Source organism: Hypanus sabinus, chromosome 10, assembly GCF_030144855.1.
Source record: "Hypanus sabinus isolate sHypSab1 chromosome 10, sHypSab1.hap1, whole genome shotgun sequence".
Classification (NCBI taxonomy): domain Eukaryota; kingdom Metazoa; phylum Chordata; class Chondrichthyes; order Myliobatiformes; family Dasyatidae; genus Hypanus; species Hypanus sabinus.
In genome coordinates, this window is record NC_082715.1 from 119,863,063 (window position 1) to 119,889,864 (window position 26,802).

A 26,802-nucleotide genomic window follows, 5' to 3' on the forward strand; every position below is an offset into this window, starting at 1 on the left:
TGATAGAAGTTTATAAAATCATGAGAGACATCGATAGAGTAAACAAACAATATCTTTTCCCAAGGGTTGAAAAGTGTAATACCAGAGGATAAGCTGAGAGAGGATAAGTTCAAAGAAGATGTGAGGGGCAAATGTTTTGCACACAGCGTGGAGGATGCCTGGAATGTGCTGCCTGGGGTAGTGGTAGAGGCAAATAAATTAGGGACTTCTAAGAAACATTTAGATAGGCACATGAATGTGAGGGAAATGAAGGAATATAGACATTGTGAGGCAGAAGGGATTAGTTTAGTTAGCCCTTTGATTACTAATTTAATTGGTTTAATATGACATTGTGGGCCATAGGGTCTGCTCTTGTGTTATACTGTTCTATGTCCCTTATTTCCCTTTTATTGAGCAGCTTCCTACTCTCTGATCTGGCTGTTCCTACTGAATGCAGTCTACCAATTTCGCCATGGCTGGGTTTGGACTCAGCACAGCTGAGTCACTGTACCAGCCCTGTAAGCTCTACGCTGCTGGTGCCCCATCTGCAGAAACCGTGGTGTTTTCAGGCTGCCAGAATGAAAACACAGGTTAGTACATGCTTCCGGCAGACTGTACAATAACTGATGTTATTCCGGTGTTCAGCACAGTGGGAGATTGTATCTGGGCAGCCTTGACACATTAGTTGTGACACTTGGCCGTAAATCTAGAGTGAGTAAAATTGGAGAATGGAAAACTAATATTAAAACACTCTCCTGTACATTCCTTGTCTCCATTGACAGCCTTCAACAGGCAAAGTCCAGAACTCTGGAACTCTCTCCTTAAATCTCTTCCTCTCAACTTGACTTCCCTTCTTAAAACCTTTCTCTTTACCTAAATTAGTGAGCCTGTGCTCTAAGGAGAGGTTGGACAAACTTAGGTTGTTTTTTTCTAGGGAGGAAGAGGCAGAGGGAAGATCTGGTGGACGTTTGTAAGTACACGAGAGGCGTAGATAGAGTAGACGACTGGCATCTTTTCCACAAAGTCTAAGTGTCCAAAACTAGAGGGCATGCATTTAAGGTGAGCGGGTGTAAATCAAAGGAGAAGTGCAGGCCAATTGTTTTACACAGTGAGCACTGGGTGCCTGAATTGCGCTGCCAGGGTTGGTAGTGGAGGCAAATACAACAGAAATGCGTAAGAGGCTCTTAGATAAGCAGATGAATATGCAGAGGATGGAGGCATATAGACTTGTGTAGGCAGTTTAGTTAGGCATTTAATGAGCTCAGTACAACTCTGTGGGCTGAAGTGCTGTTCCAGTGCTGTACTGTTCTATGCTCTGTGTTCTAAGACAGTTGTGAAACACCCAGTGCAGTTTTTTTACCTAATGCCTGTTGTAAAGGGTAATAAAGATTTTTTTTAAATTAAAGATGCTGGAAATCTGAAACAAAGAAAGAAAATTCTAGAAGTATTCAAGTGAGGCACGTCTGAGGAAGGAGGAGCAGAGTCAGCACCTCCATTCCCGTAGCCACCTGGGCCCAAACCTATCCAAGAGATTCCCTTTGTCCTATCCATCCCTTCTGACATATTCTTTGCTACTTAAAGCTATTTTACTTCTCTCTGTCTGATGATGGATCTTCATCCTAAATCATTCCCTTCCACACCCAACCTGCTTCTGCTTTGTGCTGCTTCTAAAGGACCATGTGTTCATGCTGTGCTGGGGAAAGAAATTTCCAGAGAGATATCAGATTCTGAAGAGATTTAATATGTGGAGAGGATGTATCATTTTGCTGGAGAGTAAGCATTAGGGGGTCACATTTTTAAAAATATTTAAGACAAACTAAAGGCAAAATCTTTTCTTTCAATGAGTCTTGGGGGAGGCAGGGTCATAGTAACATAGCAGTTAGTATAAAGATATTGCAGCGCCAGCAACTTGGGTTCAGTTCCACCTTTGTCTGTAAGGAGCTTGTACTTTCTCCCCATGACTGCATGAGTTTCCTCCCAGTGCTCTGGTTTCCTCCCACATTCCAAAAATGTATAGATTAGTAAGTTGATTGGCCACATGGGTGTAATTGGGCAGAGCTGGCTCATTAGGCCAAAAAGGCCTGTTACCGTGGGGTATCTCTAAATAAATTAACCTCCTTCCCTAAAAACTATTTTTAAGGCAGGGGGAGAAAGATCCTTCACAGAAACACGTGAGACTGCAGACGTCAGAAATCTGCGACAACACAAAAAGGTGATGTGATCTACTGATAGTGGGGAGCTATGTTCTCGCATTGGGCTGACTCCACTACCTTTTTGCAGCTCCTTACATTCCAGCACTTTTGAATTGCCACACCAAACTATAATGCCTACTGGGATGAGAGGGTTGTTCTATCTCAGGTATCTGTATCTTTTGGGTCAAGTGATCTTACTGAAGGGTGGCAAGCTGGAGATACACGTCTCAACCAAAGGAGGTCTCAGGTAATCCTTCCCTTCGCTAGCCTGCAGGTCACCCTTGCGCAAGGTGTAGCACCTGCTTAGCCCCCAATCATGGTCGCGTGAAGCCATGGGAGCAGGTGGTGGATAGTTGTATGAGTAGCTGGTGCATATCAGAAGTCTTGGTTATGCGACAACTGACGCCAGGCAGACAGTCTCTGAAGAGTATTGATAATGGCTGGGGTCAGCCCTCTGGTAAAGACACTGTCCGGAGGAAGGCAATGCCCAACCACTTCTATAGAAAAACTTCCCCAAGAACAATCATTGTCCTGGAAAGACCATGATCGCCCACATCACTAGACATGGCACTTAACGAACAAGTGGATGAGCAATCTTACTGAAATGCAGGGTTGCAACAGTTCAGCTAATGGAAGAGTTGCAAACAAAGGGACAGATTCAGAAGGGGGTGGTCTTGTGAAACTGAGGATGATGAATCTCTGAATTGACTGCTGCTGGCGATTGTGTAGGTTTGACTACTGGAGATATTCAAAGAGGTAAATATATTTTTATAAGATTAAGACATTAAGGGTTGGTACAGAGGAGAAGTTGAAGCCAGCATAGAATAGCCATAATCGCACTAAGTGGCCAAACAAGCTTGAGGGACCTGGTGACCCTCTCCTACGCCTATATTCTTGTGTGGTTGATGGGGATTTCATCAGCAGTGAGCTGAAGAATGGACAGAGTTGGACAATGTTACAGAGGGGGAAATTGTCATTGTAATGGCTTGTGCAGATGTGTGGTTGGAAAATCACACCGTGTCATATATTTGAGCATGACATCAGGCTCTCATTGTGAGTGCCAGCTTGTGATGTAATGGCATGCCCACAAGTTATCGAGTTGGGACTCATTCCATGAGGGATACATTCAAGCTGCAGACACTGGAGGCTTTCATCTGTCTGGACTGTGGTTATACCCAGTGTTCAGAGGTGAAGGATCACAATTACATCACAGCAGTAGAGCTATATATAAATTGGTCTTAAAAAATTCACACAGTTCCCGCACCAGACTGCGTTATAAATAGAAGGCTTGTTTTTTGTTTAGACAACTGTTGACATGTGCACAAAGGCTTCAGTCCTTGGTCAAAGAATCTGCAAATGACTGAGTTGCTCTTGAAGTAGTTACTTGGCAGAAAGGAATTTCTCCCAGCCAGGCACAATTAGATAAAGGTGGTGACCTCAGCTAATTGTAGCCACATTTTCAAGGTAGTGCCAGAAATAAGTCATGGAGAATATAACGATACTTGTAGGAGAACATGAAAGCACAGTGGCGCTGCTTGTAGAGCTACTCTCATTCAGTGTCAGCAAGACCAAGGAGTGGATTATTGACTTCAGGAGAGGAAACCGGAGATCCATGAGCCAATTCTCATTGGTGGACCAGAGGTGGAGAGGGCCAGCAACTTTAAAATTTTGCTGTTATCATTTCAGAGGATCTGTCATGGGTCCAGCACGTAAGTGCCATTATGAAGAAAACACGGCAGCATTTTTATCTTCTCAGAAGCTTGCAGAGACTCCGCATGTCATATAAACATTTGACAAACTTCTATAGATGTGTGGTGGAGAGTATATTGACTGGTTGCATGACAGCCTGGTATGGGTACACCAATGCCCTGGAACAAAGAAAGTCTACAACATCAGGTGGATATAGCCCAGTCCATCATGGGTAAGCCCCCCCCCCACCCCCCACCAATGAGCATTTCTACACAGAGCGCTGTCGCAGGAAAGCATCTTCCAAAATCAAAGAGTCCCACCTTCCAGGCCATGCTCTCGTGTTGCTGCTGCAATCAGGAAGAAGGTACAGGAGCCTCAGGATGCATGCTACAGGTTTCAGGAACAGCTATTACTCCTCAGCCATCAAGCTCTTGAACCAAACTTCACACCCCATCACTGAACAGTTCCCACAACCTGTCAACTCACTTTCTAGGACCATTTATCTCATGTTATTGATACTTATTGCTTGTTTATTGATCATAATATATTTGTTTTCTTTTTATATTTCCACATTGATTGTTTGCCCATCCTGTTGGAGCTGGCCTTTTCTTGATCCTATTGTGTTTCTTGTATTTACTGTGAACGTCGACAAGGAAATGAATCCCAGGATTGAGTATGATGACATATATGTACTTTGATAATAAACTTTGAACTGTCTCACGATTCCATAAACACAGGTTCAATGCCAACCTCCAGTACTGTCTGGTGGAGGTTACACATTCTCCCTGTGCCTGTATAGGTTTGCTCTGGTCTCCCCCTGAGTTCCAAAGGCATGCAGGTTAGAGGTTAATTGCTCAAGTGAATGGCAGAATGTTGGAGGAGTTCATGAGGGTGAGGGAAGAATCAAAATAGGATTAATGTAGGATTGGTGTGAATGGATGGTCGATCAGCAGTATAAACTGGATGGGCAGAAGGGCTTGTTTTCATGCTGCACTTCTCTGTACTCCAGGGCTCAAGGACATTTCGGGTGGCACTGTCATTAACTAGTGCAAGTGATCATCTTAACAACTGAAACCAACAATGCTACTAAGCCAGGTGTAAAATTTGCATCCAGTTAACCACCTGGAATTAAGAGATACATTTTAAAGCTTATTTAAATTATTTGATTATTTAGAGATTATGTTATAAATGAGAAACACAGCTGCCAACACGAGAAAATCTGCAGATGCTGGAAATCTGAGCAACATGCACACAAAATGCTGGAGTAACTCAGCAAGTCAGGCAGTATCTATGGAAAAAAGTACAGTCGACGTTTCGGGTGGAAACCCTTCGGCAGGACACAACTGGAAGTTTGAGTTAAGTCCCTTCTTCTGGACAGTCCCCAGATGAAGGGTTTGACCTGAAACATTGACTGCCCATTTCCCTCCATAGATTCTGCCTGATCTGCTGAGTTCTTAAGGCATCTTGCGTGTTGATTCAAATAATATTGGTGCATTATTGTTGAAATGAAACCGTGGCTCTCTAGGGAGAGATGTAATCTGCTCTCCTTACATATTCCGGTTTAAGGTGACTCCAGATACATCAAAGTCATTGACTTAAAAGTTACATAGATATTTATATTTGCCATGTTGAAACTGGCTGATATCAGTCCAATGCACATCTCTAGGCATGCCTTTATCTGTACTATTTTCCTATTTCAGTACTCACTGGTATGTAACCCAGATATCAGTGGGCTACGAGCTGCCCTTGACTCTGATGGGCTGAGCTCTCAAGCTGTAGTATCTTCTGTCCAACAAGAGAGGAAAGAAAAGAGAGTGACCATGGTTTGAGGAACCCCTGCTTATCTTGGCCACTTTCATGAGGCAGTGAGACAAGTCAACGGAGTCAGTGGAGGGGAGGCCGGTTTTTGTGATGGACATGGCTGCTTTCACAAATCTGCAATTTCTTGCAGCCTTGGGGTAGAACAAAAATCATACCAAACTGTGAGGTGCATCTGTAAAAAATGGTAAGAGTCAACAGGGAACATTCTGTATATACCAAATGTCATTTGGCTTCCGAAGAAGTAAATGTGTGGTGTGCTTTCTAAGCCATGGTTGGTGTTCGTGTGGTTGGACAAGGACAAATGGTGATTTTGACATGTAAGAGCTTGAAGCTCTCAAACATAGCTTCAGGATCTTCTGAAGCCCATGCTTTGCTCTGACTGTACTCCTTGGGGATCCCATTATCCCATCAGGATCCAGAACTGAAAACAACACAACTCTAGAGCACCCCTGAACCAAAACCTGCAGAGTTATTGACAGAGTAGGATAGCATGTGCATATTGGCTGAATGGCCTCCTTGTGAAACATTCTTCTCTGTGCTTGATTGCACAGTTATGCAATAACTGATCCACACATGGAGCTGGAAATGAAACAGTGATGTGGGTGAAGAAACGTATCACACATGGCCCTTCACTCAGTGAGATTTCCAGGCAAGATTGTCTGGCGTTCTCTGCAGAGAGCCACTCTGTTCTGTACGCAGTGAGGAACAACATTCTGTTTACTTTGCTTTTTCAGTAGCTGCATAATCTGTAACATCTCAACTGACTTAGCTTTCTGATTTTCAAGAATTCTCATGTTTCCTTCATACGCAGGAGATGATTTGGCCGCGGAGTCCAGACTGGCTCACTTCAGTCCCATTCCCTCCCCTACTTCCTAGTTATCATCTCTCACACATAAGCATTAACCACCCCCTGCACTGCGCCCCCCACACTTCCACCACACCTCCTCTACTCCCTACACATTCCATCTTTGCATACGTTCTCTCAAAATCCATCTAATCAAGTCTTCTGTTAATCCTCTAATCTCCAGCAGATACAAGCCTCACCTTTCCAATTATCTGAATGCATCATGGTTTGGGGTTGCAACTGCTCTGTCTGAGACAGCAAGAAACTACAGAGAGTTGTGGGCACGGCTCAGCAGACCATGGAAACCACTCTCCCCTCCATGGACTCTGACTACGCTTCTCGCTGTTTCAGTAACACAGCCAACATAATCAAAGAAACCACTGATCCTGGACATCCGTCCTTCTCCCCATCTCGTCAGGCAGAAGATACAAATGTATGAATATTTGTACCACCAGCCTCCAGGACGGCTTCAATGCCACTGTTGTAAATATGATAAGGTGGGCTCTAGACCTCACAATTTACCTTGTCATGGCCCCCTGCACATTGCTGTCAAGCTACACTGTACTTTCTCTGTAACAGTAACACTATGTTCTGCATTTTATTATCTTCTTCTCCTGTACTACCAGAATGCACAAGTGTGAAGAAATGATCTGTATGGATGGCATGCAAAACAAAATTTTCACTGTACCTCAGTACATGCGGCAACAATAAGAAAATTATAAATGTACCTTTCCAGCACACTAACCTACCTACTTTAGGTCCTGATCCAGTAAAACTTTTATCAACTGCCTCCAATGCAATGACATATTTCCTTTAATAAGGAGACCATTACTGTACACAGCTCTCCAGATGTGATCTTAGAAATGCCCTATATAATCGATGTTTAACCTCTTCTTCTTAAATTCCCATTCAATACATTTTGAAAATCATTGCTTTTAATAATTGTCAATAATTGTTTAATAATTTCAATAATTGTCATTCTAAATGCCTCTTAATAATTGTATCTGATTCTACCTGCATCTCTGGCAGTGAGTTCCAGATATAAAATACTTTAAAGACCTCAGCCCTGAGATTCCCTACAGAAACTCCTTCCTCTCACCTTTGGAGGAGAATCACAGAGAGACAAGTGGAAATGCTAGTACTTCGGACTTCAATTGACAAAAGCTGTCACTTTACAAAAGATTTACTGGAACCTCAGCAAAATAGACTTGAGTGGTTCTTGGAAAATGGAATTTCAGTCATGGCAATTTTCAGTCCTTTTGTGAACCACGCAGCTGACACTGAGATCCAGCAGTACCTCAGAGCTTTGCAGACTCGTGATATTGTTAATATGTGGGTTAAGACACTGTGTCCTGATTACGATTTGGTCCCTAGCTCATGTCTTTCTATCTTTGAACTTTGATATGTTGTTACTTGCTAACCGCAGAGGGTGGTGTGGGAGAGGGTCAGTGGCTTTAGAATAGGGGGGCCAAATTTGATGACTACAAAATGACATAGTTCTATAACCAACAAGAGGTACTTGTGAAGTGTTGCCAGTTGGCTGAAGATAATGTTTTCCTATGGACCATGAAAGAATTGTAGAATTGGCTTGAAAACAGCTTTATTAAAAGGAGTTTTTCACTTGCCATGACTGAAATTCCATTTTCCAAGAACCACTCAAGTCTATTTTGCTGAGGTTCCAGTAAATCTTTTGTAAAGTGACACTTTTGTCAATTGAAGTCCGAAGTACTAGCATTTCCACTTGTCTCTCTGTGATTCTCCTCCAAAGGTGAGAGGAAGGAGTTTCTGTAGGGAATCTCAGGGCTGAGGTCTTTAAAGTATTTTATATCTGAAACTCACTGCCAGAGATGCAGGTAGAATCAGATACAATTATTAAGAGGCATTTAGAATGACAATTAGCTAACTAAAGTTTAGAACAATACAGTTCTAATGCAGACAATTGGGATTAGTGTAAATGGGCAAAAAAGGTCAACTCGGATTTGGTGGGCTGAAAGGACTCTAGTTAAAGCATGAACGCAGTTGCAAATCTGTACTGCATTCCCTCTGGATTAGGCTTTCTCAACCTGGGTCCATGGACCCCCTCAGTCAATGGTAGGGATCCATGGAATAAAAAAGTTGAGGCTTGGGAGAGTGAAGATGCTAGAATATGGAGTGAGAAACAAATTGCTGGAGGATCTAAAAAACACGAAACAGGGTCCTGACATAATACATAAACTATTTCTTTGCCTCCACAAATGTTGCTTGACCCACTGAATTTCTCCAGCAGCTTATTTTTTGCTTCAAAGTTGAGACTGTTTGGTCAGTTTATTTCTCTTGTGTTTTTGTAGGAATGTATTCATTTGTAGCAGAATGCTATTCTGATACAAAAAGGGCAAGCGGCCAAGCAGCCAGCATTTGGAGACAAATTTTTTCTTTAAAAATAAATTGTCATTGCTATATATAAAGGGAGATGCTTGGCCAAGTTTGACTAAACAGATGAAAATAGGTTTATAACTAAAACAGATCATTTTTAATCAGTGTCAACCCTCCACTTCTACATAAAGAGACTTAAACTTTTTAAAAATCACACTTTTGTTTCTAATAATTTTGGCATAAGCTACTCAGTTTTCCAGTATATTGACACAAAGAAATAGTCCTTATGTTAGGGTCTTAAAGATATATCTGTCCAGAAATTCATCACGAGTCAATATAGTCATACCACTGCATTGTATTCTGCTTAGAAATTTATTTAGTTGTATATTGTGATTAATGTAATGTTACAGTGTGGTTAGTATGCTCTGCCACTGAGTATATTATAGAAATGTATTATTGCGTTAAAGGAATCAGCAGATATGGGGTTATTTTCAAACATGTATTTCAGATAAGGATTAAGAAATTTGGAAAGGATGTGAGGAATATTTCTTTTAACTCATATGGTGGTTGGAATCTAGAATGTGCTGCGTGAGGAGGTGGTAATTGTGCATGTTTCCTCTGAATGTGCTAGTTTCTTCTCACGTTTACAAAGATGTGTTGGTTGGAAGGTCATTGACCATAGCAGATTGCCTCTGCTGGATAGATGGATGGTACAGACTGGGGGATACAGGCAGAATAAGGTAAAGACTAATGCAGGTTTAGGGGTGCTTGATGGACAATGCTGGCTTGGTGGGCCCAATGGCTTTGAATGTTCAAAAATGCTAAACTCCTCAAGACCATGCTCCAAAGACATGGATCTTTCCTTGGCCAGACATAATGAATGTGATTTATCAGTTTAATTTCACATCTTTGAGATCTACACACTGGTGGTAAGGCCAGCATTTTTTCTCCATCCCTAAATCCCCCCAGTGAGGGCAGTGAAGAGCATTTGAGAGGCTTGTTAGACAGTGAACAGTGAACCACATTGGTGTTTCTGGAACGATATTCAGCCCAGAATTGGTAAGAGTCTCAAATTCCCTTCTGTGAAGGGTATCAGTGAATCAAATTGGTCTTTAGCAGTGATCTGGCAGCTTTATTGCCATCATTGCTGGCTACAAATTATTAACTCCATTTTATATTAAATTCCAGATTTAAACTGGGAGCTTTTGGATTATTTGTCTGAATGCAGACAAATAAGGCTAGCTCAGATGGGCATCATAGTCAGGATGTACAAGTGGACCGAAGGGCCGGTTTTTCATGCTGTAGACTCTATAGTAACTTAACTGTAGTACCAAAACCATATTTATTCAGTAAATGAAGGGTCAGAGTTATTCTACATGGAAACAGGTCTTTCAAAGAGTCAGAGTTATTCTACATGGAAACAAGCCAACTCATCCATCCTTGCTCACCCACATGAGCATATCCCTCTGATTATTCCCTATCTATGTATTTTAAATGCTGTTATTATACCTGCCTCTACAACTTCCTTTGTGTGAAAAGGTTGTCCCTCAGGTTCCTTTTAAGTTGAGAGGTTGTCCTCTCAACTTAAACGTATGTCCTCTGGACTCTCCTTCCTCCTGACTTGAGTGGCAGGGTGGAGGTATGTCTGTGATGAAGGAGGTGTAAGGCTCCTTCCCTCTGCTAGCCTGCAGGTCACCATTGGGTAAGGTGTTGCTCTACTTAGCACACCCCCCCCCAACCCCAATCATGGGCATGTGAGGCTACGGGAGCAGGTGGTGCATATCACAGGTCCTGATTATGCGAACACTGATGCCAGGCAATCAATCTCTGAATCGTATTGATAATGGCTGGGGTCACCCGTCTTGTAAAGGCACTGCAGAAGAAAGCAATGGCAAACCACTTCTGTAGAAAAATTTGCCAAGAACTATCATGGTCAAAGACCATAATCGTCCAGTCTAATGATACAGCATGATGATCTCCTGACTGTTCACTTTACCGATAGCTCTCATGATTTATGTATGTCTGCAAGGTCAATATATATCCTTAAGGTAGTTGTATATACAGAGGCATGGACTAATGCTACAAAGGGTTCCAATCTTACTGCAAGTGCTGTAGAATTGAATACACTCAGTGGTATTAGGTACACCTGAAATCCTGCTCGTAAATGCAATTATATAATCAGCAAATCGTGGCAACAACTCAGTGCATAAAAGTATGCAGATGTGGTCAAGAGGTCTAGTTGTTGTTCAGCCCAAACGTCAGAATGGAGAAGAAATGTAGTCTGAGTGACTTATTTATATAATTGTTATATATTATATTATAATTATAATATTATAATTATAATAATTGTTGCTGCCAGACAGGGTGGTTTGAGTATCTCAGAAACTGCTGATCTCCTGACATGCTCATGAGCAACAGTCTCTAGAACAGTGAATGATGCAAAAAAAAAATCCAGTGTGAGGCGGCACTGTGGGCAAAATGCCTTGTTAATGAGAGACGTTAGAGGAAAATGGCCAGACTGGTTCAAACTGACAGTAACTCAGATCTCCACGTATTACAAAAGTAATGTGCAGAAGAGCATCCCTGAAAGCATATCACGTCAAGCACATCGTGAAGTGGATGAGCTACAGCAGCAAAATACCATGAACATACACTCTGCGGCCACTTCATTGGGTACAGGGTGTACCTAATAAAGTGGCCACTTAGTGTGTTTATCAACTAAATCTTGAATGAAAGTTAAGCATCAAAAATGGAAGTCATGCAAAACCCACCTTGTCATATAAACCCAACTGGTTTACTTGGGTTCACCAGGGAAGGAAATCTGCCCCCCCCCCCTTTTCTAATCGGTTGGTTCTGAATCTATGGATGGTACACATCTGCAACAGGAAATACCACTGCCTCAAAGCTCCAGCAACTCAAGATCAACCCTGATCTCCTGTGCTCTCTCTGTGGAGTTTGCATGTTCCCCCAGCGACTAGGTGGATTCTGTCCAGGAGTTTCGGTTTCCACCCACATCCCAAAGACATGGGAGTTAGCTACTGTAAATTCCCCCCACCCCCCGCCCCATCTGACTGAGGCTTTGGAGAATAAGGGGCAGAGGGAAAGCAAAATACAAGGAAATCAGATTGTGAGTGAATGGGATGGCTCTGAGCATTGGAATTAACTTGATAGGCCAAATGAGATCCGAAGTTATAAGGCAATGTATACTGTAGATATGAAACCAAAGAGTAGTTTGGCTGGATCACAAAGGTGGGCTCCTGGATCCCAAAAATGAATAAATTCCCATTCTGATATGTCTATCTATGGCCTCCTCTACTGTCAAGATGAAGCTACACTCAAGTTGGAGGAACATCTTATATTCTGGGTAGCCTGCAGTCTGATGGCATGAACATTGATTTCTCTAACTTCCGTTAATGCCCCTCCTCCTCTTCTTACCCCACCCCTTATTTATCTATCTATCCATTTATTTATTTATTCATTCATTCATTCTTTTCTTTTCTCTCTCTGCCCTTGCCTGCTCCTTGCACAATCACTCCTTGCCTGTTCTCCATCTCCCTCTGGTGCTCCCCTCCCCCTTTCTTTCTCCCTAGGCCTCCCATCCCATGATCCTTCCCTTCTCCAGCTGTGTATCCCTTTTGCCAATCAACTTTCCAGCTCTTAGCTTCATCCTTCCCCCTCCTGTCTTCTCCTATCATTTTGGATCTCCCCCCTCCTACTTTCAAATCTCTTACTATCTCTTCTTTCAGTTAGTCCTGACGAAGGGTCTCGGCCCAAAACGTCGACAGTGCTTCTTCCTATAGATGCTGCCTGGCCTGCTGCGTTCCACCAGCATGTTGTGTGTGTTGGTTGAATTAGTTAATATGTTGTTCCCATTATCCAATGGTTCAGGAACTGGATTGAAATTTAACATTGTGGGTACAAGTTTCAAAGGGAGAGTCTGAGGGAAAGCATTATCATCGCAAGAGGTATTCTGATCTGCAACCCACTGCATGTCAAAGCAGGAGCCATCGACCAGGCCTTGCAATAGAGAGGGCCATGTGGAAAGAGCTGATTGATGGGATTGCTGCAGTAGGTTCTTGATGAAGCAAGTGGCCTCTATTTCCTTTAACCGTTGTATGATTTTTATGGGGAGTTTTGTGAAAGGCTGAATTATAAACAATGCCACAAACACAGATCTTTTGCTTCCATTTGTTGAAACTGCCCAGAAGCTAACACTCTAAGCTCTGCCTGTCTTTCCTTTGATAGTACTCCAAGATGCTGAAACACTTCAGCGAGGAAGATGGGAAGATGCAGCCAGACGAATTCTTTGGCATTTTCGACACATTCCTGCAATCATTTGCTGAGGCTAAGCAGGACCTGGAGAACATGAGGCGGAAGAAGGAGGAAGAGGAGCGCAGGGCTCGCATGGAAGCCATGGTGAGGATTCACTCACCCACCTGGGTGGGTGGGGGAGCTTTGCTTTGATCCTGCCCAGTTGTATATTGTTGGGGGAGTAGATAAATCCACAGTGGATTTTAGTTGTTTGACAATTAACCCAAATGCTGGGAGTGGATGAAATGTCTCCCACCATGTTATTTCTGATACCTGTGTACTAAGCATGGTGCTCTCTTGCTACCTCTGTAATTAGCTCCTACAAACCTCATTTCTCAGATGAGTTGCTCCACCATTGGTGCCTGTGTCTTCAGCATCCAACATACCCCCCGCCCTCCACTTTGCCACTCATTTCCTGTTCTCTCCTTCAAGATACTCCCAAAAATCCTCTAAGGTTTCAGATTTCTCCTTTGCGGCCCTGTTTCAATTATTGCTTGATAACACTACTGTAAGATGCCGTCAAGTTGTCTCGCTGCGCAACCAATGTTACACACAAGTTATTGCTGAAGGAAATAAGCAGGAATGGTTGCATACAGGATTTTGTATTGAGCTCATCAGACAGCCATTAGGAATAGTCAGGACATGCACTACTAAAAGTTAAAATAATATATGGAACTAAATGAGATTGAGCAATCAGAGGATCAAAGCATTTACACTTCAACCTTTGGAGATTAAGATTCAAATTAATTTATTGTCGTGTACTCCAGGATGCAGTGGAATTTCTTACTTGCATGCATGATAAGGTGGTTATGAAGGCTGGTGGAATACTTGCTTTTATTAGTTGAGGCGATGAGTTCAAAATTCAAGAAGGTTATGTTGCAACTTTATAGAACTCTAGTTAGTAAACATCTAGAATATTACATACGTTTCTGGTTGCCGCTCTATAGAAAGGATGTTGAGGCTTTGGAGAGGGTGCAGAAGAGGTTTACCAGGATGCAGCCTGGTTTAGTTGGCACGTGCTATCATGAGAGGTTGGCCAAACCAGGGCTGTTTTCTCTGGAGTGGTGGAGGCTGAGCTGAGGGGAGATCTGCTTGAGGTTTATAAGATTATGCGAGGCATAGGCAGAGTAGACAGGGAGTATCTTTTTTCCCCAGGGTAGAAGAGTCTGATACCAGAGGGCATGCATTGAAGGTGAGAGGGGGAGGTTCAAAGGGGATGTGAGGGGTACATTTTTTACTCACAGTGTGGTAGATGCCTGGAACGCCCTGTAGGTATGATGGTAGAGGAAATTGCTCTAGAGGCTTTTCAGAGACATTTAGGTAAGCACATGAAAATGAGGAAGATGGGGAATATGGACATTGTGTAGGTAGGAGGGATTAATGTTTGTTTTTTTAAAATTTACTTTTTGGCTGGTTCAGCACAAACAGGGCCTATTCCTGTGCTGTACTGTTCTATGTTCTAAAGAGTGTATATGATAATCATAAATCCAACAACGTATAGTGTACAGTGACATGGCTAAACAACAGAAAGATGCAAAGAAAACAGTGCAATCTGATGTAGCACAAAAAGAAAGGCTAAAGTAACAATAACAAAATAACCAAGAGAGGTAGAATTAGGAGTTCAAGAACATGGCACCACTGTCAGAAGGGGATATTATAGAGTGCTTGGTTCAAAAGTCTGTTTACTCAACCATTTCTCAGAATGTTTAGGTGCCCTTCTTTCTTGTGTGGGCATTTTGCTCCACTCCAGTTTTGGGGGTCCTGAGAAGATCAGTGTGGCCAGTGTGGAAACTCTACACTCTTCTACACATGGGGTAGGAGATGACTGATGGATGGTTAGTCTGTGAGTTAGCATGTTCTTTATATGGCTCCATTAGGCTTCCCAATGCATGGGCTCAGTGTGTACAATACCAAACCGAATGTTTCTTCTGTGCTCTGATATGTCTTGGGCCAGGGATTCCCAGGAGCCAGAGGGGATGTTTCACTCCTTCAAGAAAGCATTGAGTAGATCCTTGAAACTTTATCTAAGCCCACCTGGTAGTCATGATAGTAAGTCTGACAGTGGCCAGACAAGCAGATAGGATGATGCATGGTACTCTTGCCTTCATCCATTGGAGCATTGAGTATTACAGCTGGGAAGTCGTGTTGCCACTGAATAAGACTAAGCAAACTTTATTCAGGTCATCCTTGGGGCATTGTATGTACTTCTAGTTGCTGCATTACAGGAAACATGTGGAGAAGGTGCAGGGGAAGCTCACCAGGATGTTGCCAGAAGATTAGCTATAAGGAGACGTTGGAGAAACCTGTATGTTTTTTCCCCACTGGAACATCAGAGGCTGAGGGAAGAACCGATAGAAGTTTATAAAATTATGAAAGATACAGATGGAATAGATAGTCAGTCTTTTAGCCAGGGTTGGTATATTAAATACTATAGCATATACGTGGAGGAGAAATTTTAAATGTGACTTATGATGCAAGATTTTATATTGAAAGTGGTAGCTGCCAGGGGGATATGGTGGAAGCAGCAATGATTGCAACATTTAAGAGGCAGTTAGACAGACACATGAACAGGCAGGGGATGGAGGCATATGGGCTATATGCAGGTGGACAGGATTAATTTGGCTTCATGGTCATCGGAGACATCATGAGCTGTTCCACTCTGTACTGTCCTTGTTCTGTGCATAATCTTCCAAGACAGAGATTGGAATTGCAGCTGTTGGGTTTGTGTTGGCCTGGAAGAGAACACTGACATAGCATTGCTCATCTTGAGTATTTTGCAGAGGCAAGGTTACTAGCACCTCTGCAGCACCAAGACTAGTCCATGCCTTATGTAGGAGGTCAGGCAGTACTGTAGCCCCATCGATCAGAGGTTTAGTGTCACGTCTAAGGTCTTCATCTTTGTCCTCTCTTTCTGGAAAGGTGGAGAACATGGACTTCCCATATCTTAGCAAAGAAAAGTATTGATGATGCAATTCACCTCTGTTTTCGATGCACCAATACAGCTTAGGAAAAGGTATTTAGGTGATAAATACTCACACAAGCATAGATGTACACATACAGTACATAAGCTCACACATGTAACTAACACTCAGACGAGGGCAAGTGGAAGGTGTTTAGGACATAATCCCATCCCCAAGTAATCATCTAAAAAAGAGATTATGGAAGGGGTTATTCCTCGACATTAAGCACATGTACACCAGGAAATTATTATTCCTGCACACAGTGATGATACTCTAACATGCTGGCACATGCACACATTCCCATGTTTGGTGTGTGGGGATGAAGCCATACTATGGCTGTGGATCACTGTATCACTCAGCATGGACTGGCTGTGTTGGAAAGAGGGGCCACTTTCAGCCAGTGAGATGCTTAAAATCGCATGATCCTGTCATTGTCACAACTATATCTGAGGGATGTTGCTGTTCACAAATTGGCTGCTGGGCTTTATATAGCAATGTATGCACTTCAGTAGTATCTCTCTAGAGTGATGGCCAGTAGCCCAGTAAATTGGCCAGGATGCTACCATATAGCAAAAAGTCACACAATTCTGACCCGAAACCCAGACTGTTTCTTCTCCTCCATTGATGCTGTTTGGCTTGCTGAGTTCCTCCAGAATGTAGGTTGGAAGGAAAGCTGTAGGAGGAATGGGACTCATGAGGTTGCACCAATGCCCAGCACAAACTCAATGGGCTGAATAGCTTCTTTCTACGCTGTAGGTGCATATAAATATGAGAAGACTTGCATTGCTGAAAACCTTTGGTGTTCCAAACCTGTAATTGCCATTTTCCCATTCTTCTGATCCATTATCGGATTCTTCGGAATAGCCCTCAGATTAATATTCCAATCATCAGTAATTCTATATCTAAATGGGGTTCACGCACACGACTCTTAACTGCAGTTCCAACTGAACGTGACAACTCACTGACAAATCCTTTCCTCCTTAAACATTCCCCAAATGTTTTTATTTCATGAGAGTCTAATTATGAGAAAATCCTGTTTTCCGATCTTGCCAAGGAAATTTTTACCATGTGTCGTTGACTGAAAGCAGTTCCGATGTGGGGAATTTATTTCATTAATTTGTTTAAATTTGCTGGGCAAGGATCCAAACTCTTCCAGCAGAAGTCATGGTGTGATTTCACACCTGGGTACATTTCCAGGGGCAGGACTGGAAGCTCAGTGTTCTGGGGTACAGATGCTACAAGCATGATAGAGGTGGAGGTAAGAGATGAGGGGAATTTCATTTTAGACTAGGGAACTTTGCAGCAGTACTTAGAACGGACAATACAAGGGAATCATCCATTCAGGCTATACAGGTGGAACTCAGAAGTGAAAAAAGGCTAACACATAAAAATTCAACAGGTTGTGCAGCATCTAGAGAGGGAAGCAGACAGTCAACCTTTCAGGTTGAGATCATTCATCGGACTGGATTTCATCTACGACATGACTTACCACAGAGACTGCCTGAGCTGCTGTGTTCCGCTGACTTTTTCTTTGTGATCCCCGGGTTCCAGCGTTTGTAGTCTCTTGCGGTCCAAATAAGAAAAGAGTGATCACGATATAGACCCCAGTGGTCAACAGGAAGTAGAGGAGCAAATATATAAAGGGAAATCTGAGATAGCCATAAGAATAATAAGGTTATAAAACATAGGTGGATTTGAACCTCCCAAATATTAACTGGGTTTGGCATACTGTTAAGGAGTGGAATTTGTTAAGCACATCCAGGGATGATTTCTCACCCAGGAGTTAAAATACTCTCAAGCATATGTTGATGGTGTTTAAGTATTTAGGAAACATTTGGAAAAGTATATGGATGGGAGGGATGTGGAGGGCTATGATCAGTTGCAGGTTGATGGGACAAGGCAGAATGATAGTTCAACATAGATGGGCCAAAGGGCCTGTTTTTGTGCTGTATGACTCTATGGCCATACTACAGAGGGGTAATACTAGACCTCCTGTTGGGAAATGAGGCAGGGAAAATGACAGAAGTGTCAGTGGGGAGCACTTTGCAAATCAGTAGCTATGATTGTATTAGTTTTAGAATGTTTATGGTAAAATACAGGACTTGTCCATAGGCTGAAGTCCTCAATTTGCCGATGTTAATGTTGGTGGCATTAGACAGGAATTGGCAAAGGCTGATTGGGAGAAGTTTTTGAAACGTTTCCAAATTGAGGTGATAAACATCTTAAAGTGTTGGTAAATGGGATTTGTGTACAATGATAGGTATGAATAGCATAGGACAAAGGGCTTGTTTCTGTGTTGTATGACTCTCTGGGCACTATACTTCCCGGCTAATGAGGGAAGTGACATTGCTCAACTTGGTTCTGGGAAATAATCTAAGCCAAATGGTGCAGTTATCAAGAGGGGAACATCTGGGAAACAACAAACATATTGTAATAAATTGTAGCATAGATATAAAAAATAATATAGATCCACTATCCTAAGGTAAAAGTGGAGAAGGGCCATTTTCTATAGGATTACAACTAATCTGTCTCACATCAACTGGAGTCAGAATTTGCAGACAAAATTGTAATTGAACAACAGAAGACCTTCAAGGTAATATTTTTAGCTTCAGCTGAGGTACATTTCCATGAAAGGAATAGAATTATTTTATCTAATCAACTGGTCTATGCTAACCAAGATGCCCCACCCAAGCTAGTCCCTTTTGCCAGTGTTTGGCCCATAATCTTCTAAACGTTTCCAATCTACTTAGTTGTTCAACTGTCATTTATAAGTTGTTACTGACTCAACCACTTCCTCTAGTTTCTCATTCTGCATACCTGGTCATCTTTAGTCTTAAAAAAAATCACTCAAGTTCCTATTAAATCTCTCACGCTTTTCATTAAACTTATGCCCTCTAAGTCTTGATTCTCCAACCCTGGGAAGGAGACCAAGCACATTCACACTAATTAAGATCACCACTCACTTTACTATGCTCCAAGCAATAAAGCTCTGGTCTGTTCAACCTCTTGCTATTCCTCAAGTCCCAGCAATATCCGGGGCAATCAAAAATGAACACACACAAAAGGCTGGAAGAACTGAGCAGGTCAGGCAGCATCTATGAATAGGAATAAAGTGTTGTGGTTTCAGGACGAGACCCTCTTCAGCAGTGGAAAAGAAGGGATGAAGCCAGAATAAGAAGGTGGGGAGAGAGGAGGAAGTGCAAGGTAGAAAGAGATAAGTGAAAGCAGATGAGGGGGAAGGGGGTGTGAAATGAGAAGCTGGGAGGTGATAGGTGGAAGTAAAGGGCTGAAGAAGAAGAAATCTGATAGGAGATGAGAGTGGACCATGGGAGAAAGGGAAGGAGGAGGGACATTAGAGGAAGGTGATGGGCAGGTGAGAAGAGAATGAGTGAGAGGGGAGCCAGAATGGGGAATGGAAAAAGAGAGTAGTGGGAGGATATAAAAATTACTGCAAGTTAAAGAAATTAATGCTGATGCTGTCAAGTTGGAGACTACCCAGACAGAATATGAGGTGTTGCTCCTCCAACCTGAGGAGCCTCATTGTGGCAGAAGAGGAGGGAGTAGACAAGACAGGTCAGAATGAGAATGGGGAGCAGGATTAAAACAGATGTCACCGAAAAATCCTACCTGCAGTGAATGGAGCAGAGGTGCTTGGCAAAGTGGCCCCCCAGTTTACGTCCAGTCTTACTGATGAAGAGGAGGTTGCACGAGGAACACCGGAAGCAGTAGTCGGCCCTGACAGACTCACAGTGAGGTGTTGCCTCACCTGGGAAGGCTTTTTGGGACCCTGAATGGAGGTGAGGGAGGAGGTGAATGGGCAGTTGTAGCAGTTGTGCCGGAGGGAATCAACGGGGAGGGACAAATGGACAAGGGAATCACAAAGTGTGTAATCCTGGCAGAAATTGGGGGGTGGGGGAGAGGGAAACAAGTGTGGGCTTCCTAACACAGGTTAGGGAATTTAAACATGGAATTTTCTGGATGATCGATAATTAAGAGTAGGAGCAAAGTTCAGAGGAGAGGTGAAATTAGAGTGACTATGATAGAGCAAATTAAGTAAGACCAATGATACAAACTGTAAATTAATTTACTAATCTGCATCATGAACAAAATCTGCAGATTTTCCTATCCCATTCCAGCATGACATAGAAGGAGAAAAGATGTACTGGCTCTCAGTGCAATATCACTGTTCATTCGGCCCTCCATGAGGGAAAGACCAGGTTAACTAGGAGTTGCTCCCAGCACTGGTTCCGGAGGCACACGTTCCTCGGGGCATCATTGAAATACATCTGCAGCTGCCTTACCAATACACAATGCCCACCTCCACAACAATGAAAATTACCTGCTTAGTTAATGTTTGATATCCAGTCAACCAGTCGATCCTGCCCTTTGCCCATTGTATTTCACAACAAAGCAACAGAACTATTAAAAGGCATTTTCAAGATATGTGTGTGTGTTTTTACTGCCATGATGTAATTTCCTCCCAGAATTTTCCCAGCTAAATTAAGCAGGAGGTTTGCCTTCAACTCTTAGAGAAATGTCTGATTTTAACAAACTTAGTGACACCTCCCATATTAATATGCCCCCTGCTCACAAGTAAATTTATACACTTAACATGCCAACAATAAAAAGTGATGATTCTCCCAAGCAACAGAGCTTGTGGGAAAGTGGAAAAAAATCGAGGAAGTCTATATTGAGTCTATGAATGTGATGTTGGCAAAAATTTTAGGGGTGGGTTGTACCTCATCCCCTCCCTGTATCCCTTCTCGGCTGGTTCATCAACTCCCTTTGCACAGGATGCAGAAAGGATTCAGTCGTGCAGCCTCTACCTCATTCCCCCAGGATTCCTGTGAACCGCTCACTCCCAGGGTCTCCGCATACCAAGAAGCATGGGAAATCTTCGCTCCTTTAACACCAAACATTCTGTCAAGCCTCTGCTGTTGTCCTGGAATCTCCGAGAATCCTGGACTAGCGTTCGCTGTATTTCTGTTTGAAACCTCAGGCCACCAGTGTGTAACTTTTGATTTTATTTGGGCATTCTTGAGCTGCTTCTACTTCTCATGTGCTGAGACATGCCACTTTAGATCAAAACTGTGAATATTTGTTTTTTTTTTAAAACTAGAATTCCAAGGGTAAGCTTTTCCCTGCTCCCTCACGACCTGACCTTTAACCTGACCCCTTGTCTTTGTGGGCAGCAGCAGGAGAAAACATTCTTGAAAAGCAGCCCAGTTAGAATGAGTGTGGGACTAGGTTGAATGTTGTGGAATAGGATAAAATAGTAGGAAACAGCCTCTGCAGTGGTTTTTAATTTATTTTAAAAAAGCTAAAATGCAAAATGCAAGTTTGTTATCCGTAAGTTACATTGGTATGTTGCAATATTGCATTTTAATCACAGTTGAGCTTATGGCCATGTGCACAAGTACAGAGAAGTACAGCTACAATGAAAAGCTTGCTTTCAGCAGAATTCACAGGCATAAAACACAGAACATAAATTAAATGTAAAATTATGTCATGCATTAAAAAAAAGACTGCACGGAAACAGAAAAAAACAGAGGCAAGTGCATGGTAGTGTAAGAGGTGGTCTGTAATGTTCTATTGTTGAAGTAGAGTTAGTACTGTGCAGTTCAAATCAATAACCTGACAGTTGTAATTGTTCCTGCACCTGGTGGTGTAGGACTTCAGGCTTCTGTACCCCTAGCCTGATGGTAGCATTGAGAAGATGATCAAAACAATAAAGATCTTTAATGATAGATAACCACCTTTTTGAGGCGACATCTCCTGTAGGTGAAGAGCACTGCTGAGTCCACAGCTGGACTACCATGCACAGATCTGGTCTCCATACCCAAGGACGCTGTTACATGGGTAGAATAATATTCTTGCCTTGAGGAAGGTTGGTGGTGTAGTGGTATCAGCGCTGGACTTCGGAGCGGAGGCTTCCGAGTTCGAATCCAGCTGGCTCCCTTGCACACTTTCCATCCGTGCTAGCACTCATAAAGATAAGAAAGCCTGCTAAAAAAAAATAATGCCGTCATGATGGCGTCCCGATGACTCCACTCAGAGTTAAAGGCTTTCTCTTTCCTCCTTGAGGAAGGTACAGTGTAGCTCAGTACCGAGTTTCAGGGTGGGAGCCGACATTCGAAGGAAGATTTAATAGTCCGGCCTTCCCTTGCTCAAAATGGCCAACTATGGGATTGGTAAGCTGTGCAAAGAGGTATGGAGAAACTAGAACAGGGTACAGTCTCAGGAGAATGGGCTGGAATTTAGAACTGAGGTGACAAAGTTTCTCTATTGATCATGAATTGTCTGAGTTCTCTGGTATTTCAGTATATTTTGAATAGAATTCTACAAGATTAATGATGCAAGAGCATATTCAGCCTATTGGGTCAACAAAGAGCTAATCACCATCCATCATTTGGTCCATAACTTTGCAGGCTTTCAGTCCTGCTTAAACAGGACGAGGCATTCTCCTCTGCCACCTCTTCAGGCTGTGTATTCCAGATCCTGTCTGGAAATATTTTTCTTCAGCTTCCCCTCTAGTCATTCTGGTAATTCAGAGCCTGGAATGTTGCAGCTAGAAGAGCTGTTGATCATAGCTAACGGTGACCCAGATTCAACCCTGACCTCAGATGCTGACAGTGTGGAGTTTGCATGTTCTCCCAGTGACTGTGTGAGTGTCCTCTGGGTGTCCTAGTTTCCGCCCACATTTGAAAGGCATGCTGGGTGGTTAAATAATTGGCTGCTGTGAATTAGTGAATTAGCGTAGGTGCGTAGAAAGGGATGGGGGTCAGGGAGGACTGAGGTGAGAGGAAAAATGGCGCTTGGTATTTGGAGAATGCAATGGGCTGAATGGCTTAATTTTTATGACTATGATGTGATGATGTCCAACTTGCAGGGGTACCCTGCAGACAGTGGTGATCTTATGTATCTGCTGTCCTCATTATTCGGATGAAAGGTGTCGCTGTTTGGTAGAGAGCAATTTACTACATCCTGTACGGAGCTCCTAGCATGCCAGTGTGGCTGATTCGTGCAATGGTCACAGTGTGTCGGACTGAGATTTGACTGTGCAGGCACCAAGAGTATTTATAGTGTAATACAGTGTGGTATCAGGCCCTTTTGCCCATCTAGTCCATGCCAGCCACAGTATCCACCCTGCTAGTCCCAGCTGCCTGCCTTCAGCCTCTAACCCTTGAAGTCATTCCCCCCCCCCCCCCACTCCATGTACCTATCCAAGTGCTTCAGAAATGTTGCCATTGCACCTGCCTCAATCACTTCCTCTGGGAGCTCATTCCAGGTACTCACTACTCTCTGTGTAAAGTTAGTTGGTTCTCAGGTCTCTTTTAAATCTCTCTCCCCTTATCTTGTATCTGTGCCTTCTAGTTCCGGACTCCCCAAACCTGAGGAAAAGACTATAGCTGTCCATACCCCTCATAGTTTTATAAACTTTTATGAAGTCATCTTTCATTCTCCAGCATTCCAGGGAATAAAAATTCAATGTGGCCAAAGTCTCCCACTACCTCAGACCTTCTAGTCCAGGCAGCGTAAATCCTTTCAGCAGCTTCTCCAGCTTTACATTATCTTTCCGGTAACAGGGTGACTAAACTATGCACAATACCCCAAGGGCAACCGGCATGCTAGACACCTTCTTCAGCACCTGTTGACTTGTCCAGCTGCTTACATCAGATAATGCACATACTCCAAGGTCCCTGCTGTTCCACAACACTTGCTTAGTGCCCTGTTATTTAGTGTATAGGTCCTGCCCTGGTTTGATTGTCCAAGATACATCACCTCACACCTACCTCTTGCCATTCCTCAGCCCATCTCCTTAACCAATCGTGATCGCTTTGCGCTTCATTGCAACCTGCTTCACTGTCAACAGGACCTCCTCATTTAGTGTCATCAATAAACTTGCTAATTGTGACATCTCCATTCATATCCAAATCATTTATATAAATAATAAATAGCAGGTTCCAGCATGTTTCCCTGTGGCACCCCACTAATCACGTGCCTCCAGTTGGAAAATTGCTTTTCGATCATCACCACTTGCTGCCTATCATCAAGCTCGTTTCAAATCCACTGCACTAGCTTCCCCTTGCATCCCATGTGGCCCAACCTGTGGACCCGACCTGTCTTTTTCCTTTACTGTTTTAAAACTAATGGAATTGTGGTCAGGAGTTCCAATGTGCATCCCAGCTGTCACTTCAGTTACCTGGCTTGTCTCATTGCTTAAGAGGTTCAGTGTTGTTCCTTGCCGACTAAGTTCCAGTCACCCAGGGGTTTCCAACATTTTATATGCCATGGACCAAAGCCGTTAAGCAAGGGGTCCGTGGACCCTAGGGTGGGAACCCCCTGCTATATATTGCACGAATGACAGCACAGATTCTGTCCCTTCCAAACCCTTTGCACTCTGAGTGACCCAGTCAGTCATTCCTGGGAAAATTAAAATCTCCCATTGTTTTACCTACTATTCTCATAACTACGTGCAATTTCTCGATGCGCCTGCTACTCAAGTTCCCACTTGCTTTTGGGGGAAGGAGTTTCTGTAATATAGCCCTAACATGGTGACTTTCCCTTTCCATCCCCTTTTTATTTCTAAGTTCTGCCCTAACAGCCTCATTAAATGATCCTTCAAGAATATCCTCTCTGGCACTGCTGGTTTGTTCTGCCTTATTATAAAAGCAACATCCCCTCCACTCCCGCCTCTTCCTCCGTCACACCTCAAACATCGGTATCCCAAACAGAGTTGTTAGTCCAGCCCTTCTGTCAGTCACAATTCTGTTATAGCTGCAATATCCTAACCCTTGAGGCAATCCATACCCGTGGTTCATCTGCCTTACCTGCTGAGCTACGTGCATTGAAATCGATGCAATTTAAATTCGTGGAGGCTGTTTAAAACATTCTGTATCTGATGGAGGAAATGGACACACACACACGGAAATGTATATGCACACGCAGACAGCACCCACACACATACACACACACACCAAGTTTATATTCACACATATATAGCAGCACATACAAAATATTGGACGAACACATCAAGTCGGGCAGTGTCTCTGGAGTCATTTCAGACTGAGACCATTTATCAATACATAAAGAGTTAAATTTAAGTAGCAGTTCCCGCAGAATTGAGTTCAATAACAACTGCAAATTAATTTACCAGAGCTACTTCCAATGCTCCAATTACATCTTCAGCTCCCACAAAGGTCACATCAGGCAAAAGCCTCAAACCAATTCTATAAAAGGATTTTGACAGTTTTATCATGCTACGTGCACCCAGCTGAGCCGCAAGCGTCTGTTCCCCTGTCTGCATTCTATCTGCAGAGAAGGTGCCAACACTTGCTGGGGTCCAGTGCGTGCGTGTGGCAGCAGGTGAGAGGGCAGGACTCAAGGGATAGCAGGCTTTTTGACAAAAGGTTTCACAGTGCACCCACACTCATATTTACATAGAAGCTATATGAACAAACACACATACATATATACTCATTTAAATAGACTCATACTACTGAATACATAAAACACACTGATATGAAAACACACCATTAACATGCAAACACAGACACATAAACGTATATGTTTGCACAGACTCATATAACTGGATACAGACATATGCATACTTACAAACAGAAACACAAACACAACCACACAAAAACTCACATTCACATACATGCGTATTTGCATTTACACAACCAGACATTTGTGCATATTCACTTATATTTGCACTTATTTGAATAAACTCACATTTACGTGGACACATACAATCACATGCACATTGACGTGCACTTCTGTGCACTTAAAACTTGTGTATATAATTACATACACACATGACTGAAATTAGTGCAACATAATAATGAGATGCACGCATGCTCTCTCTCACACACACACACACACAAAACACCATTTTCGTATGGATCTATAACTGAAAAGCATAAATAATTGGTAGACCCCATAAAACTGTTGTTCTCTAGTTAGAAATGAAAAATTAGGCTTAATTTGATTCTGATATTGCATCTAAACCACAGTTAGATTTCAGTTTGTAATAACTCCCAGGAATCCATTATTCTATATATATATATATATATAAAAACACCTGAATCCTTGGAGTAGACTCTTGTCAGTAATCACTGTTGGGTATCCATTATTCAACATAGAAACCTCAGAATCTCTCTGTTAGGTTCCAGTCTGTGATCATTCCCTGACACAAGAGATTCTGCAGATGCTGGAAATCTCCAGCAACCCTCACAGAATGCTGGTGGAACTCAGCAGGTCAGGCAGTATCCGTGGAAGGAAAGAAACAGTTAATGTTTTGGGCCAACCATCGTCCTGATGAACTGTTTCAGCCTGAAGTATCAACTGTTTCTTCCTTTCCATAGATGCTGCCTGATCTGCTGAGTTACTCCAGCATTTTGTGTGTGTTGTAATCACTTTCAGGTATCCATTATTTTATATACTGCATAAACCCCTGAACGTCTAGATTAGATCCCATTTAAGTAATCACTCCCGGGAATACCATACTCTCATCGTTGTCATCATTATGTGCCGTGCCGTATGGTGTGGGCGATTGTGGTCTTTCCATGATTGTTCTCGGCAAATTTTTACATGAAGTTGTTTGCCATTGCCTTCTTCTGGGCAGTGTCTTTACAAGATGGATTACTCCAGC

At 42.8% G+C, this 26,802-nt stretch overlaps 1 protein-coding gene across 4 annotated transcripts in view; it reads left to right on the top strand.

Moving 5' to 3' along the window:
* Positions 1-26,802, top strand: part of daam2 (dishevelled associated activator of morphogenesis 2) — a 310,900-nt gene that overhangs the window by 279,848 nt on the left and 4,250 nt on the right. For all 4 annotated transcript variants that reach the window (XM_059982795.1, XM_059982796.1, XM_059982797.1 and 1 more), the window contains one exon: positions 13,123-13,293. In XM_059982795.1, the coding sequence (XP_059838778.1) occupies positions 13,123-13,293 (171 nt within the window). The remainder of the gene's footprint in view (positions 1-13,122; positions 13,294-26,802) is intronic.